This window comes from Oncorhynchus mykiss, chromosome 29 (genome assembly GCF_057628025.1).
Source record: "Oncorhynchus mykiss isolate SJ-2025 chromosome 29, ASM5762802v1, whole genome shotgun sequence".
NCBI lineage: Eukaryota > Metazoa > Chordata > Actinopteri > Salmoniformes > Salmonidae > Oncorhynchus > Oncorhynchus mykiss.
Window position 1 is genome coordinate 37131337 of NC_143050.1, and position 16947 is coordinate 37148283.

Below are 16947 nucleotides of genomic sequence, written 5' to 3' on the forward strand. Positions count from 1 at the left end.
CTTCTAGCCCACAATTCTGTTTGATTCAGTGTTTCAGTCTGCTGAAATCTGCTGAAAACTACAAAGTAGTGGAAAATGACACAACAAATCCGATTTGTTTTGCTTTGGTTCCCTTTATGTATTCTGCTAAGACACACACACCCACACACAGTATACACTCCCCCTGCTTTTTCTACCAGGCGGGAACAAAAATGTGAGTGATCGTGTTAGGCAGGTGAGGCGGTGATTGCGTGGAGATGTGTTGTCAGCTGTGCAGATGGAGTGTGACAGAGTCCGATGGCTGCCTGTAGTGGAAAACGCTAATTAGCCCCGGCTAGCTAGTGCTAATGCTTATTAATTTAGCCATTTAGATTTGATGTGTTGCTAAAACATGCAATCAGTGCAGCGCCGAGCGATACAGTGAGCAAAATGAGAAGACGTTAATCATGTCTTCTTTTTTTTTTGAGTTACTGTGTGTGTGTGTGTGTGTGTGTCCTGAGCTGTGTTTATCAACTCTATGCTTATCGAACAAAAACCCATCGTTAAGAAACTACGTGACGCAGCTATGGCAACAGCCAGCCAAAACTTGCTGCTGGTGGCTTCATCTGATGCATCCTAAACTAGCCGCACTGACAAGCTCTTTCCTCCCCCTCCATACCTTCCACAGCAGCCAAACGCGCCTGATTTCCAGTAATGATCTGCAAAATTCAAATAAAACAAAGTGTAAAAATGGATGGGAGACTTTTTGATCCGGGAATCGTCACGGGAACAGATGAACAAAGTAATGACCGGGTGGCCAAGGGAGGTCACATCCGTGTGTCAAACCCACCGCGAAGGTGGTTCTAAGGCCAGGGCCCGTATCCACAAAGCGTCTCAGATTGCTGATCCGGGATTTGTCCGTATAATATTATAATCTGAAATGCTTAACTGCTCTGAGATCAGCACTCCTTCTCTGAGATGCTTTGTGAATACAGGCCACCCATCCATAGCTGCTGGTACTGTTCATCTTTCGACTTCTCTCTCGCTCTCCCAGGGGGATGTCGTGGGCTCAAAACAGAACAGGCAATAACAATGTTAGCAGGAAAGCAATAACAACTCGAACAACTCTGCGGTTTTCCCTGTTTTCACTGGAACTGGATGGGATACACTTCTGTTTTCCTCGTCCTCGCTCTGGCTGGCTATTAATGAGTTAATAACGGCTCACTCTCTCAGCATACCTCTCATTAACCGACGTTTACTGTTCCGGAATGCGTAAAAAAAAAACGCTGATCAGGGACTCCTCTCCTCTCCTCTCTTCAACTGTGTTTCCAGCGTCATTTGGGGGAACTAAGGTGTTGCTTACTCAGCAGATGGTGCAGGTACATCCGCAACCAAACGTACCAGAGTGGATTATAACCGCAGGCAGCTTTAGATGCTGTAGAGAGGTAGGATGTAGAATGTGGAAAAGATGGCACATCGGAAGGTAGGACACAAAGGTAGGCTGTAGACTAGAGACATACTTTTGTATATATAGTGTATGTGGACACCCCTTCAAATGAGTGGATTCGGCTATTTCAGCTACACCCGTTGCTGACCGGTGTATAAAATTGAGCACACATCCATGCAAGCTCCATAGACAAACATTGGCAGTAGAATGGCCTTACTGAACAGCTCTCTCTGTCATAGGATGCCACCTTTCCAACAAGTCAGTTCGTCAACTTTCTGCCCTTCTAGAGCTGCCCCGATCAACTGTAAGTGCTGTTATTGTGAAGTGGAAATGTCTAGGAGCAACAACGACTCTGTTTGCATTGTAGTAGGCCACACAAGCTCACAGAATGGGACCGCCGAGTGCTGAAGCTTGTAAAAATCATCTGTCCTCTAATGCAACACTCACTTCCAAACTGCCTCTGGAAGCAGCGTCAACAGAATAACTGTTCATCGGGAGCTTCGTGAAATGGGTTTCCATGGCCGAGCAGCCTTAGATCAACATGTGCAATGCCAACCGTCGACTGGAGTGGTGTAAACCTCGCCCTTGCCATCATTGGACTCTGGAGCAGTGGAAACACGTTCTCTGGAGTGATGATTCACGATTCACTATCTGGCAGTCCGACGGACAAATCTGGGATTGGCGGATGCCAGGAGAACGCTATTTTCCCCATGCATATTGCCAACTGTAAAGTTTGGTGGAGGAATAATGGTCTGGGGCTGTTTCTCATGGTTTGGGCTAGGCCCCTTAGTTCCAGTAAACTGAAATCTAAACGCTACAGCATACAATGACATTCTAGACTATTCTGTGCTTCCACTTTGTGGCAACAGTTTGGGGAAGGCCCTTTCCTGTTTCAGCATGTCAATGCCCCTGTGCACAAAGTGAGCTCCATACAGAAATAGTTTGTTGAGATCGGTGTGGAAGACCTTGACTGGCCTGCACAGAGCCCTGACCTCAACCCCATCGAACACCCGTGGTGTAAAGTACTTAAGTAAAAAAATACATGAAAGTACTACTTAAGTAGTTTTTGGGGGTATCTGTACTTTACTATGTATATTTGACTACTTTTACTTCCCTACATTCTTAAAGAAAAGTATGTACTTTTTACTCCATACATTTTCCCTGATACCCAAATGTACTCATTTACATTTTGAATGCTTAGCAGGACAGGAAAATGGTCTAATTCACATACTTATCAAGAGAACATCCCTACTGCCCATCCCTATCTGGCGCTCACTAAACACATGCTTTGTTTGTAAATTATGTCTGAGTGTTGGAGTGGGCCCCTGGCTATCTGTAAAAAAAATACATGTATAAATGCATATATTCTGGGTAGCCATTTGATTAGCTGTTCAGGAGTCTTATGGCTTGGGGGTAGAAGCTGTTAAGAAGCTTTTTGGACCTAGACTTGGTGTTCCGGTACTGCTTGCCGTGTGGTAACAGAGAGAACAGTCTATGACTAGGGTGGCTGGAGTCTTTGGCAATTTTTAGGGCCTTCAACTGACACCGCCTGGTATAGAGGTCCTGGATGGCAGAAAGCTTGGCCCCGGTGATGTACTGGGCCGTACCACTACCCTCTGTAGTGCCTTGTGGTCGGAGGCTGAGCAGTTACTATACCAGGCAGTGATGCAACCCGTCAGGATGCCCTCGATGGTGCAGCTGTAGAACCTTTTGAGTATCTGAGGACCCATGCCAAATCTTTTCAGTCTCCTGAGGGGGAATATGGGTTGTCGTGCCCTCTTTACGACTGTCTTGGTGTGTTTAGACCATGATAGTTTGTTGGTGTTGTGGACACCAAGGAACTTGAATCTCTCAACCTGCTCCACTGCAGCCCCGTCGATGAGAATTAAGGCGTGCTCGGCCCTCCTTTTCCTGTAGTCCACAATTGTCTCCTTTTGTCTTGATCACGTTGAGCGAGAGGTTGTTATCCTGGCACCACACAGCCAGGTCTCTGACCTCCTCCCTGTCATTGTCGGTGATCAGGCCTACCACTGTTGTGTCATCAGCAAACTTAATGATGGTGTTGGAGTCAAATATAGAGGTAAAAAAAAAAATAGAGAGCGTGGAAAGACATTGGTGAGGTTAGACAGGAGGGAGTGAGAGAGCTAGACAGGCAGGATGAATAATTACGGTTCGACCGGCACCCAGAGAGAGGTAGAATGGAGAGGTTTGATGGTATCACTGACACACTCAGACATGCAGCGCACTCACCTAGCACATTAATCTTTCAGCACAGACTCTGTGTTACGGTGTTACGCTGAGCTATGGTGAGCTGAGGTGTGTGTCGCGGTGAGCTACGACGTGTGTCCTGTGCCGTCGGCGAGGACGATTTATGAGTTGGAATGAGGTGTGTGTGTGTGTGTGTGTGTGTGTGTGTGTGTGTGTGTGTGTCATTACTTCACACTCACATCCCAACCTACAGGAAGCTTTACCTGACTGAAACCCACTTCACTTACCCTGGGGTGCCCCCAATAGCACGGGGCGACCAGGGCTTGGTGAGTTCCCCTATCCTCTTCACACTGTATACAACAACAACAACTGCGTCATCAGGCACCCCAACAACTACGTGGTTAAGCTCTCGGACCGCTGTCCTCGGGCTCCAGATTGGTCCGTTGGACTGTCAGATGGTAAAGCGATATTCATCACTCCAGAGAACGCGTTTCCACTGCTCCAGAGTCCAACGGCAGAGCGTTTTACACCACTCTGGTCGACACCAACGGCCACAGGACAGAGCTCAAAGTATTTGTCAGATGGTGTGATGAACATCACCTACAAGTGAATGTGACAAAAAAAAACAGGAGATTATCCTCAACCCTAAAAGTCCGTTGGGCACCACGGCCCCATAGGGGTGCACAGAGGGAACGTTGAGATTGGGCTGTGTTGGCGCACCGCTGTGGAGAGCTCGTCAACGCCGGGTCTATGGCGTCAACACTACAGCATTGCTACATGGTTTGGTAACCTGACCGTGTAGCCCGATGCCCAAATCTTGAGATTAACCAAGACCGCAGGGAAGATTTATAGGCATGACACTTCCCTCCTCTCTCCAAGACACCATCATCAGACAGGCCAGAAAGGTCACATGGGACCCCATACATGCACTGAAAACAGAGTTCCAGCCATCGAGGAGACGTTATAGGGTGCCTATATGCAGTCGGAACAGATAGAAACATTAGTTTGTACCCCTGTCAATAAAACATCTTAACAACAGGGGAGACATACAGTAGAGATGAGGGAGTTGGCAATGACTGACTGGAGCCTGGCCCGTAGTTCTTCATCATGTGGAACTGCCACCTTGTCACGGCCTGGCCTGACATTAACTTTTTGTGTGGTTGGTTGGGTGGGGTGTGTGTGTGTGTGTGTGTGTGTGTGTGTGTGAGATTGAGTGTTATTCTCAATTGATTCTATTTATTTGTGTATTATGTGGGAGCAGCAGCATTCTCTATTGTCCAAGGGGACAATAAAGTATATTTATATGAAATGAGAGGACCATTTGTAGCATTTCCTGTGTATTTGCTCTGGTTCTGTTTTGGATCTGCTTTTCTTGTTGCCGGGCTGATTTGAGCCCATTAAAGGCAGAAATACCACCTTTTGTGGAGCCGGGCCACAGGAGCCTTTTCTCTAGTTCTAAAACTGCTGGAAAAGGTGAAGGGCTGAGCCAACTGGCAGAAGACGCATAGTAAGGAAGACTGTCTTTCCTTCAAGCCAAACCTAGATTACACTGACTGCCTGGTGACAAATTCACACTATCCTGCGCCATTGCTCTTTTTCCCCCCCAACACTCCTATTCAACTTCAATGGGATGCTTCAGCCTGAATCTGCGTTTCCCCTTTACATCTGTCTTTTCCCACCCAGTGAAGGCTCTGATTCAGACAAGTAGACAATTAGTCAGCTGCACACTTTGGTCAACAACAACCGGGCTGTTTTATCGTTGATCAATGCTACTTTCTCGTTTCCGTGGTCACGTTGGTTACTGGAGGGTGACGATTCACAAAGTTGCCGTGAGAAAACAGAAAGTGGAATATAGATTGTTTTAGCTCCTCCTTTAGCTGGCTACGGTTGGCTTGGCAGGGAGTGTTTTGGAAACGCTAGCTGCTGGTTAAACCCCCCTCTGCAGTGTGACAGCAGGTTTAAGAGTTATGTGGCCACTCTGCTACCACCACAGCAATTTGAGTGGAGAGGGAGAGATGTGGGAGGGAGAGATGGATGTGGATGACAGGAGAGTGGATGGATAAAGGGTGGGAATGAGGTTGTTTCTTCTGTCATTGATTAGCTGTAGCTCAGCTCTGTGGTTACCCTTTCCAATGGACAGTCTCTCTCTCACTCTCGGTCTCTCGGTCTCGCTCTCTCGGTCTCGCTCTCTCGGTCTCTCTCTCTCGGTGTCTCTCTCTCGGTCTCTCTCTCTCTCGGTGGCTCTCTCTCTCTCGGTCTCTCTCTCTCTCCTACTATGCACCAACAGTAGACCCTAATCGCTCCTCTGCACTCTACCCATTCTCCTATTTCTTCATATATTTTATTTTTTTAGCTTCTGTCCTTTTCTCACTCCCTCTCTTGCTCAACCTATTGTTGACTCTTTCTCTTGCCTCCACCCTGTTACCATCGCCCACACATAATCGTCCACGGTAAGTCTACTCTCCAGTTTGGAGAAACAAAGTCGGACAACACTTTCTTTGGACAATAAATGTCGTAATTTCTCTCCTTAGATGAGCTGTATTCAAAGGGGAAAACCCACAAAAATGTTGCATCATCGTGATGATGCGGCCGGTGACACGTTTGCTTCTTGAATGTCCGATATCTTGAAGACTTGACTGATGACACGCACAACACTTTGGGACTGTATTAACAGTCAGCTAATGAAAAAAATGTTGTTGAGTGGATAATTGATTTGTGTTTTGAGAGCGGTTGTAGAGGGCAGATCGGTCGTTGTTGTTTTCTGGGCCTGTCGAATAGTATAGGTGTATAATTATCAGTAAAGCTGTCTCTGCTTTTCACATCTGCAGCATTCGTAAGCTCACAGGGACAGAATATACAGTACCAGTCAAACGTTTGGACACACCTACTCATTCCAGGATTTTTCTTTATTTGTACTATTTTCTACATTGTAGAATAATAGTGAAGACATCAAAACTATGAAATAACACATGGTAACCAAAAAAGTGTTAAACAAATCAAAATATATTTTATATTTGAGATTCTTCATAGTAGCCACCCTTTGCCTTGATGACAGCTTTTCACACTCTTGGCATTCTCTCAACCAGCTTCATGAGTTAGTCACTGGGAATGCATTTCAATTAACATGTGTGCCTTGTTAAAAGGTCATTTGTGGAATTCCTTGCCTTTAATGCTTTTGAGCCAATCAGTTGTGTTGTGACAAGGTAGGGGGGGTGTACAGAAGGTGGCCCCGTTTGGTGAAACACCACGTCCATATTATGGCAACAACAGCTCAAATAGGCAAAGAGAAATGACGGTCCATCCCTTAAGACATGAAGGTCAGTCAAAGTTTCTTCAAGTGCCGTCGCAAAAACCATCAAGCGCTATGATGAAACTGGCTCTCATGAAGACCGCCACAGGAAATGAAGAACCAGAGTTACCTCTCCTGCAGAGGAAAAGTTCATTAGAGTTACCAGCCTCAGATTGCAGCCCAAATAAATTCTTCAGAGTTCAAGTAACAGACACATCTCAACATCAACTGTTCAGAGGAGACTGAATCAGTCCTTCATGGTCGAATTGCTGCGAAGAAGCCACTACTAAAGGACACCAATAATAAGAAGAAGAGACTTGGGCCAAGAAACACGAGCAATGGACATTAGGCCGGTGGAAATCTGTCCTTTGGTCTGATTCCAAATTTGAGATTTTTGGTTCCAACTGCCTGCTGTGTCTTTGTGAGATGCAGAGTAGGTGAACAGATGATATCTGTGTGGTTCATACCGTGAAGCATGGAGGAGGAGGTGTGATGGTGCTTTGCTGATGACACCGTTTGTGATTTATTTAGAATTCAAGGCACACTTAACCAGTATGGCTACTACAGCATTCTGCAGCAAAACGCCATCCCATCTGGTTTGTGCTTTGTTTTTCAACAGGACAATGACCCAACACACCTTCAGGCTGTGTAAAGGCTATTTGACCAAGAAAGAGAGTGATGGCGTGCTGCATCAGATGACCTGGCCTCCACAATCAGTTGGACCGCAGAGTGACGAAAAACCAGCCAACATATGCTCAGCATATGTGGGAACTCCTTCAGGACTGTTGGAAAATAATTCCAGGTGAAGCTGCTTGAGAGAATGCCAAGAGTGTGCAAAGCTGTCATCAAGGCAAATGGTGGCTACTTTGAAGAATCTGAAATAGAAAATATATTTTGATTTGTTTAACACTTTTTTGGCAGGGTTAGTACATGATTCCGTATGTTATTTCATAGTTTGGATGTCTTCACTATTATTCTACAATGTAGAAAATAGTACAAATAAAGACAAACCCTTGAAATGAGCAGGTGCGTCCAAACTTTCGACTGGTACCGTATGTTTTTCACCTCTGTCTCATTCTCTGCTTTATTCTGCCGTCATTCATCAAAGCGTGGCACTCTGCATAAAGGTCAAATCGAATAGGTAACGTCAAATACAAAGATATTCCGAGAGAACTGTCTTGAGAGAGAATGGGTTCAAACTGAGTCTGACATAGAAACATGACAGTTAATCTGAGTTGGTCTGTGCGAAAGTCGAGCGCTATCTGTTCTCCCGAGCAGCAGTATGCCACTCAGAACTAAACACTAATTGTTTTGCCGCTACAGCTTTGCTCAACACTGCCGAATATCCTCCACAGCCAACGCCGAGTGTTTATGAATTGCTCACACAGGGGAGCTTGAGGGATTCATCTGTGTGTCCTGTCTCCTTCCAGCATGTGTGAATGTATGTTAACCTGCTCTTAGGTCTTCAACCAGGGCAGCCCAAAACTCCTAATTACCTAGCAGAGCTAGCACTGAACCACCTACCTCCTGAAAGAACGACGTTAAGAAAGACTAAAGTTCTTACACAGCTTCTGAAAGGGCGAGTTGTGTTCGTCTCCTCTGGTAGAACACGTGTGAGTGATTTTGTTCCACGTCAACTAAAGGAGCAGAACAGCAAAATGTTTTTTTTTAACAGCATGACAGTTTTTTTCCCCCCAATGTGCTGCTGATTTGTACGATTCAGTGTCCTGTAAAAGATGAAGGTGAGGTATTATGCAGGGAAAGTGAGGATTGGAGATTTGCATTGTAAGCTCAATTGTTTTGTTCTCAGGAAGTGGTACTCTGCTCCCCTGTTTTCACTTGTGTTTGTGACTGGTTTTCCGGGTTGGCTTTAAATTTCTGTTGACGTTGTCCTTTGTTCATCAAACACGAGCGGTACTTCAGCATATTCAGCTGTTGTATCGGAGAGGAATACAGATATAACATACAGCAAGTTAAACCAGAGTGCTGAGAGTGCTACCTCATTTGTCTTCTGTGCGTGTGCGTGCGTGCGGGTTCCTTTACCTGTGTGGGTGATGCGGGCCGTGGGTGCATTATCCTAATGATTCGCCACAGTGGGCCAATGGTGGTAGACCCCTGGTCCCTCTTTGAGTACATGGGAGCACCGCTAGAAGAAATGGTGGGATGAACTCCTGCACCCTGTCCTCTCTGGCCCCCTCTCTCCTCCCTTCGGCCCCCTCTTCCTCCCCTGCCTCAAGGACTAATTGAAAGTAAGGCGTGTGGCCTGCATTACATTAACATAATTCAGAAATAATTGCTTTTGTTTCTCCTTGAACCGTAAGAATGTTATGTTGTTCTCCCCTTTTCTCTCTCCTCCTCTCCCGCTCGGTCTCTCTCTCTCCTCCTCTCCCTTGGTCCGCTAAGACGGACCTAGACGTCCAGGAACAGACAGGAGAGCTTAGCATCTTCCGCTCTTCACCACTTAGTTTGTCTTGTTTGTAGTCCATCTGGTAGCCGGCCTTTTAGGTGACATTTGCGACGTGTGTGTGTGTGTGTGTGTGTGTGTGTGTGTATGGGCCAGGCATGAGTGTGTTATCTGCTCCAGTGAAGAGCCACAGCACAGTGCTTTTATAGACAGATGATTTAATCTCCCGGCCGAGCGCAGTGAAACCTTCCATCCACATATCCTTACCTTCCATCCTCCTTTTCCTCCGGCTCGCCTGTCCATCTCCTCTCTCTCTCTTTCTTTCTCCTCCTCTCCAGTATACCAGCTGACTCATTAGGCTGGCCTTGTGCTCCTATGTCCAGAAGGACTATAGAGGCCATTACTCAGCCCTGCTGCCTGGGTACATAGGGTCAGATGCCGCATCAGTGTTACATCACTATAGGCGTCTACACAAGATGGAGACCGCTCTTATTCACTCATAGATCACCTCCTATCAACACACAATTCCCCTAAATAACCTCTCTCTCTTTCTCTCAATCTATCTCTGTCTTCTCTCTCACACACTCACACACACACACACACACACACACACACACACACACACACACACACACACACACACACACACACACACCTGACCTCCGTAGAATAGGTGAATCTAGGTGGATACACCCACTTCCCATCAATGACCCCCCCCTCTCCTCCCCCAGGTCCTACCCAGAGCACCAGCAGGAGGAGCTGTTGGGGTCACCAGTGAGGGGGGCTGGGGAGGAGGGGCGTGTCCTGCCCTCTATGTGTCTGAAGCAGGTGTTCCCTAAGTACACTAAGCAGTTCAGCTACCTGCGGACCGTGGAGCGCATCACTGCCCTCTTCCTGCGCTTCCTGGGCGTCAAGGGCAACATGCGCCTGGGGCCCACTGGCTTCAGAACTTTCATCAGGTACTAGTTCCTCTTCCTCACCCCTTACACACACACACAGAGTCAGAGAGCTTACGTTGGTGTGCGCGTGGACTTATTGTCAAGCAGTGCCTTAGCGTGGTTCTTTTTTGATAAGTAACCTAATTTGTCAGTTGTTTCAAGCGATTCCACTTCTTGGCTGCCGATGGTGCGTTTTGTTCTTTTTCAGGTCAATGAAACCCATAGGCCACATAAAACCATGCTATCTCTGTCTGTGTGTAGGAACTGTAAACTGAGCAACAGTCACTTCTCCATGGCGACTGTGGATATCCTCTACATCGACGTCACACGACGCTGGGCCAGCATGCTGCCTGGCTCCAGAGAAGCGGGTAACCCTCCGGCCAATCACAAGTCACCTCTCACACAGCCCGCCAATCACCAGTCACGAATCACTCTGCCCACCAATAACAACAAACCGTAGTTGTGTTAGCCCGCTGAACTAAGCACTAGGTATTCGTTGGGGGAGCTAATGCACGTCTTCAGGTCTCCGGCAGAACTAGCTGTGACCTTTTTTTAGAATTGGCCAGGTTTTGTTTTTGGATCTAACTGTCCACGGAATCCCCTCTCACATCATTGAAATGAGCTCACAGCGTAGTGACATCCATTTGTGAGAGCATCCACTATGAATAATTCACCAGCTTCCACCTGAAAATATGCAGAGGGGGCAGGATGATGAGGAAGAGACGGGTACAGCGGTACGATTGATTGCTGTTCGGGTTTCCTCTTGCTGGGCTCGGTTGGCATGGGGGGACAGTTTTTAGCAGGACGCAACGCGAGGAGTTGTGAGCTGAATATTTGGTTCCAGACCAAAATCAAGGGGTGAGAATTTGGTCATTACCCCTACGGGTAATAGGAAAACAGAGCCAATCTCTCTCTGATGATTGGGTCGCAGTGTTGGGGAGGGAAGGATTGTGGAGTGTATGTAGGGGTAGGGATTCGGCAAGTATTTATTATTAATAATAAAGTTTTGTGTTTTGGGAAGAGGGAAGCGCTGACTCAGGACTTTAGCTGAATGCTAAAAGCCCCTTATCACCTCAGAAGAAAGTCACTCTCTCTGGCTTCCCCCCCCCCCCCCACGAGACTTTATAGGAAAATAACTCTCGCCCTCACTTTAATCCTTGTTTTTTACTTTCTACTTTCTTTGTGTGTTTCACCCACTCATCCTAATGTTTTATTGAGGGCCACAGCACAGTTTGATGGAACGTGTGGTAAATAGTAAAAGCTAGAATAAATGGCGTGCAATGTGCAAGTACTGTATATGAAAGGGATGTAGTGTACCTACCTGGATGGTGTGTCTCTGGGTGTGTTCTGGTTGGACGGTCAGAGCTTCTGTGTGTCGTAGGTAGGTTGATTTATTAGTTTGACTTCATCTTGATGTGGATACCTACAGGTGTGGCATGTCAAGAAGCTGGTTAAACTGGGGACAATAAAAGGCCACTCTCTAAAATGAGCGGTTTTGACCAGGAATGTCCACCAGAGCTGTTGCCAGAGAATTGAATGTTCATTTCTCTACCATGAGCCACCTCCAAAGTTTTAGAGAATTTGGCAGTATGTTCAACTGGCCTCAAAACCGCAGACTACGTGGCGTCTTGTGGGCGAGCAGGTTTGCTGATGTCAACAGAGTGCCCCATGGTGGGGTTATGGTATGGGCAGGCATAAGTTACGGCCAACAAGAGGAATGTGGGAGAGCTAGTGGACAGCTACAGTCACAATTGCATTGTATTGATGGCAATTTGAATGCACATAGATACCGTGACGAGACCCTGAGGCCCATTGTCGTCCCATTCATCTGACCCCATCACCTCATGTTTCAGCATGATAATGCACGGCCCCATGTTGTAAGGATCTGTACACAATTCCAGGAAGCTGAAGATGGCCCAGTTCTTCCACGGCCTGCATACTCACCAGACATGTCACCCATTGAGCATGTTTGGGATGCTCTGGATCGACGTGTATGACAGCATGATCCAGTTCCCTCCCATATCTAGCAACACACAGCCATTGAAGAGGAGTGGGACCACATTCCACAGGCCACAATCAGCCTGATCAACTTAATGTGAAAGAGATGGGTTGTACTACATGAGGCAAATGGTGTCATGCAGTACAACACATCTCTTTCACTGGTTTTCTCATCCACTCCCCTACTCTTAAAAAAAAAAAAAAAAGTTATCTGTGACCAACCGATGCATATCTCTATTCCCAATCATGTGAAATCCATAGATTAGGGCCAAATGATTTCCTATATGACCTGTAACTTAGAGATGGCATGTTGTGTTTTATATTTTTGTTCAGTATAGTTACTCATTATAGGAGTGGCTCAAGGATCAGGGAGAATCAGTTTGATACACGGCAAATACTCTCTCTCTCTTCCACCTCCCTGTTATCCTTTCCCCCCCCCGCTCTCCTCTCACCCTTCTCCCCCTCTACCACATCTCTTCTATTTGTCTCCTCCTCTCAGGGATGGGTCTGCAGGCATTCGTAGAGGCCTTCTTCTACCTGGCCCAGCGCCGGTTCAAGTCCCTCCCCCTGAGGGAGCAGGTGGTGTCCCTGCTGGAGGTGTGTGAGGCTCAGCTGGAGAACCAGGGAAGAGGGGATCCTGGAGGAGCTCTACCCGAGGACAGCACCTCCTCCACCAGGCGCTCTGTAAGCTGCGGCAGGACCCAGCCAGGCAGGACTGTACACCCCCACCATATGTCAACCTCCACCCCAGGCCAGGCTCTGTCGGCCCCCCAGCTCTGCTCCCCGTCCACCCCGCGCAGGGCCTCGTCCCAAGACTACAGGCTGCATCAGAGACTACGTCCCACACACAAGGGCAATGTAGAGAACTGACCCGACTGGGGCCTAAGGAGCTATACATACACACACACACACACACACACACACACACACACACACACACTCCTAACAGAGGAACACAAAGACTGGCTCAAATTCCCCGAGTGGGTCCTGTTAAGAGAAGAGACACAGATTGTTGGGAGCTGACCTCAGAGGCTCAGCACCATGAGGCCTTTTCTGGAATTCATTACTTTCCTTAAAAAGGAGAGGAGGAAGTCCACAGGGTGGTTGAAAAAGTGGGAGAACAAGGTATGAAGTGTGTGTGTGTGTGTGTGCGTGTCAAGAAAGGTCACTCAGGTCCAGAGGGGGAGATGGTTGGTTGTAAGGCCCTGCTTGAGATGCAATTATTGATTAATAACTTCAGGGTAGGCTGTGTCTCGCTTCAGCCCTGTTGAGCAACCCACTGAGCAATCACACACACACGCTCTCTCTTCAGGGAAATCGACGCACGTACTGCAGTTTTACACACAGTGTATGTTGCGGGTATGGATCTGAGCAATTCCACGATAGCTTTAGAACCTACAACATTTGCACAGATGTGTGTGTGTTTAGTGTATTTGAGATAACGGCCATAAACTGTAATGGCCAGCGGTTCTGCCATTCGGCTGTTCCTGCTCACAGAACCAATCAGTGATGAGTCTCATCATTGTACCAAAGGGAAAAGGACATCCTCCCAGACCGTTCCACCCAATCACAAATGGTCCCTTAGCCCAACAGTACCCCCCATGCACTGAAGACCACCTGAGAAGATTGGATGGTATATAAGTAATATGGGAAGAAACAGCCTATCTGAAGACAAAGTCAAGTAATTCATGATTTGCCAATACCTATCATATACTCTCAGATCTCCAGTGTGTAGGTCATATGGGCTATGGTTTGATTTGGGACTGGGCATTTCCTCTCCTTTCATAACAGCAGCTACTCCAATAACATAGCAGCCTTAGACAAACAGCAGTGATCGAGACAGATGGTTACTCAAAATGGCCGCCACAGACCCAAATAGGAGCGCGTCTCCTTTGCTTTGACGCCCTTCATGGGGAATAGGAAACTTCCTACGAGACCGAACCAGGACTGTAATCAGGAGAATGCTGTCATTCAACACTGCTTGTTTGCGAATACTGTGTCATCCGTATCCATAGGAATGTTTTGAATTGTATTTGATTTTGTTCGTTTTTCCTCCACATCATTTATTCCCGCCAGTCAGTGTCACCTATAAACAGTTGCCGCTTGCCGGAGAATGAAACTAAACACTAAAGCTATCATCTTGGTTCCTTCAGTACCACATGGGCTGCTGCTTGTTCACAAGCCCATCATTAAGAACACTACACTACTAAGACTATAGACGTTTGGGCCATCTACTACTGTACTCCACCACAGCATCTGAGAAAATAGATACTCAACCATAACCTCCATTGGGATGTACTGTGCGTCTGTTCATAGCAATGCAATGCAGAATAAAGGACTGTATTTAAACCAGTTGAAAGGGTTTTTCTTGGTCTCGAAATGAATGCTGACAGATTGTAAAAACAAAATCTCCTAACTCCCAATATGTTTTGAATGTGCAGTGCATATTCATATTTTCCTGCGCCAGTGTGGATGAAGGGGTATGGGGGGTCAATTTTAAAGCCATATGTATTCAATTCAAAATAAAATTAATCGTGAACATGAAGAATAAAGTTAAGAATGTAGGCAGCAGGTAGCCTAGTGGTTAGAGCGTTGGACTAGTAACTGAAAGGTTGCGAGATCGAATCCCCAGTGCTGACAAGGTAAAAATCTGTCGTTCTGCCCCTGAACAAGGCAGTTAACCCACTGTTCCTAGTTCCTAGGCCGTCATTGAAAATAAGAATTTGTTTGCCTAGTTAAATATAAAATTGTAAACATTTGAGGACGGGTGAAATAATGAATGTTGAAATCAAAAACCAAACGATTGAAAGCAAAATGTATAGAATTGTAAACAAAAATAAGGTGTCAAAAGCAAAATCCCAACTTGTAAGCAGATCATTTTAAAGCGAGAGCTGAACTCTGACAAATTATTTAAAAATATATATTTTTGAAAAAAAAATGTTTTCGGTTCAACTTTCCCAGCAACCAATCCTAGTGAATAGATTTTGCCAACACTCTTCCCTGCATGTACTACCTTTTGGTTACGCTACTCGTATCTTTGCTTTCAATGTCTGTTTCTTTGCTTTTACTGCCAGTCTTTTCGATTGCGAGTTTTGGCATTATTTTTCCGAGAAAGGCGGGGTTTAGAGGGAGGCGGAGACAATGAGTCTCCATTGGTCCGCTAGTTTTGGAGTGACGGTTCGTCTTAACCCAATCAATGAACATGATAGACAGGCTTTTTTTTTCTATTGCCTACTTAAGTAGACGGTCTGACGTCACCTGGTTTTAGGGTTTTAAGCTAACGTACTTAAACATTTGGAGACCTAAGATATAGGCTTCAGTAGCCATGCGCAAATTAATAACAGTATAGCGCCAAACCTACTGAGTTGATTTATAAAATGTTTTAATTCTATTCTACGACTTTTCACTGCATTTTTTAAAACAATTTGTATCGTGTTAAATGTTAGAATGTTACTTTCCTTACGTTTAGCATCGTTCCATTACAATGTTATTTTAGCATTCTTTCCTCTGTCACATTCATGTGGTTGTTCCTGAGGATCTCTAGCAATAGTGGATCATATTAGACTAACGTATTACAAGTTGTGCAATAATGTAGCCTGTTTGAATTATTTTTATGGAACGCTCGTTTAAACCTGGAGCCTGGCACGGTTCATGAAGGTTCACGACTACTGGAACATTGTCATCACAGTTCCATGATTAGTGATAATTATTAAGAGTAAATTTATAGGACCAGCTGTATATTTTTATATTATATGTTTATACAATATACACTGCTCAAAAAAATAAAGGGAACATATAAACAACACAATGTAACTCCAAGTCAATCACACTTCTGTGAAATCAAACTGTCCACTTATAGGAAGCAACACTGATTGACAAATTTCACATGCTGTTGTGCAAATGGAATAGACAACAGGTGGAAATTATAGGCAATTAGCAAGACACCCCCAATAAAGGAGTGGTTATGCAGGTGATAACCACAGACCACTTCTTAGTTCCTATGCTTCCTGGCTGATGTTTTGGTCACTTTTGAATGCTGGCGGTGCTTTCACTCTAGTGGTAGCATGAGAGTCTACAACCCACACAAGTGGCTCAGGTAGTGCAGCTCATCCAGGATGGCACATCAATGCGAGCTGTGGCAAGAAGGTTTGCTGTGTCTGTCACCGTGTCCAGAGCATGGAGGTGCTACCAGGAGACAGGCCAGTACATCAGGAGACGTGGAGGAGGGCAACAACCCAGTAGCAGGACCGCTACCTCCGCCTTTGTGCAAGGAGGAGCAGGAGGAGCACTGCCAGAGCCCTGCAAAATGACCTCCAGCAGGCCACAAATGTGTATGTGTCTGCTCAAACGGTCAGAAACAGACTCCATGAGGGTGGTATGAGGGCCTGACGTCCACAGGTGGGGGTTGTGCTTACAGCCCAACACCGTGCAGGACGTTTGGCATTTGCCAGAGAACACCAAGATTGGCAAATTCGCCACTGGCGCCCTGTGCTCTTCACAGATGAAAGCAGGTTCACACAGAGCACATGTGACAGACGTGACAGTCTGGAGAACGTTCTGCTGCCTGCAACATCCTCCAGCATGACCGGTTTGGCGGTGGGTCAGTCATGGTGTGGGGAGGCATTTCTTTGGGGGGCCCTCCATGTGCTCGCCAGAGGTAGCCTGACTGCCATTAGGTACCGAGATGAGATCCTCAGACCCCTTG

The 16947-nt window shown here is 46.3% G+C and overlaps 1 protein-coding gene and 1 long non-coding RNA gene across 3 annotated transcripts in view; both read left to right on the forward strand.

Annotated features, from left to right (window-relative positions):
• Positions 1 to 14594, forward strand: part of ttll11 (tubulin tyrosine ligase-like family, member 11) — a 42706-nt gene extending 28112 nt beyond the window's left edge. For both annotated transcript variants that reach the window (XM_021590597.3, XM_036967575.2), the window contains exons 8-10: positions 10038 to 10265; positions 10506 to 10612; positions 12742 to 14594. In XM_021590597.3, the coding sequence (XP_021446272.2) occupies positions 10038 to 10265; positions 10506 to 10612; positions 12742 to 13112 (706 nt within the window). In that variant the 3' untranslated portion in view covers positions 13113 to 14594. The remainder of the gene's footprint in view (positions 1 to 10037; positions 10266 to 10505; positions 10613 to 12741) is intronic.
• Positions 1 to 16947, forward strand: part of LOC149970437 (uncharacterized) — a 223759-nt gene that overhangs the window by 49615 nt on the left and 157197 nt on the right. The gene's annotated exons all lie outside the window — the stretch shown is intronic.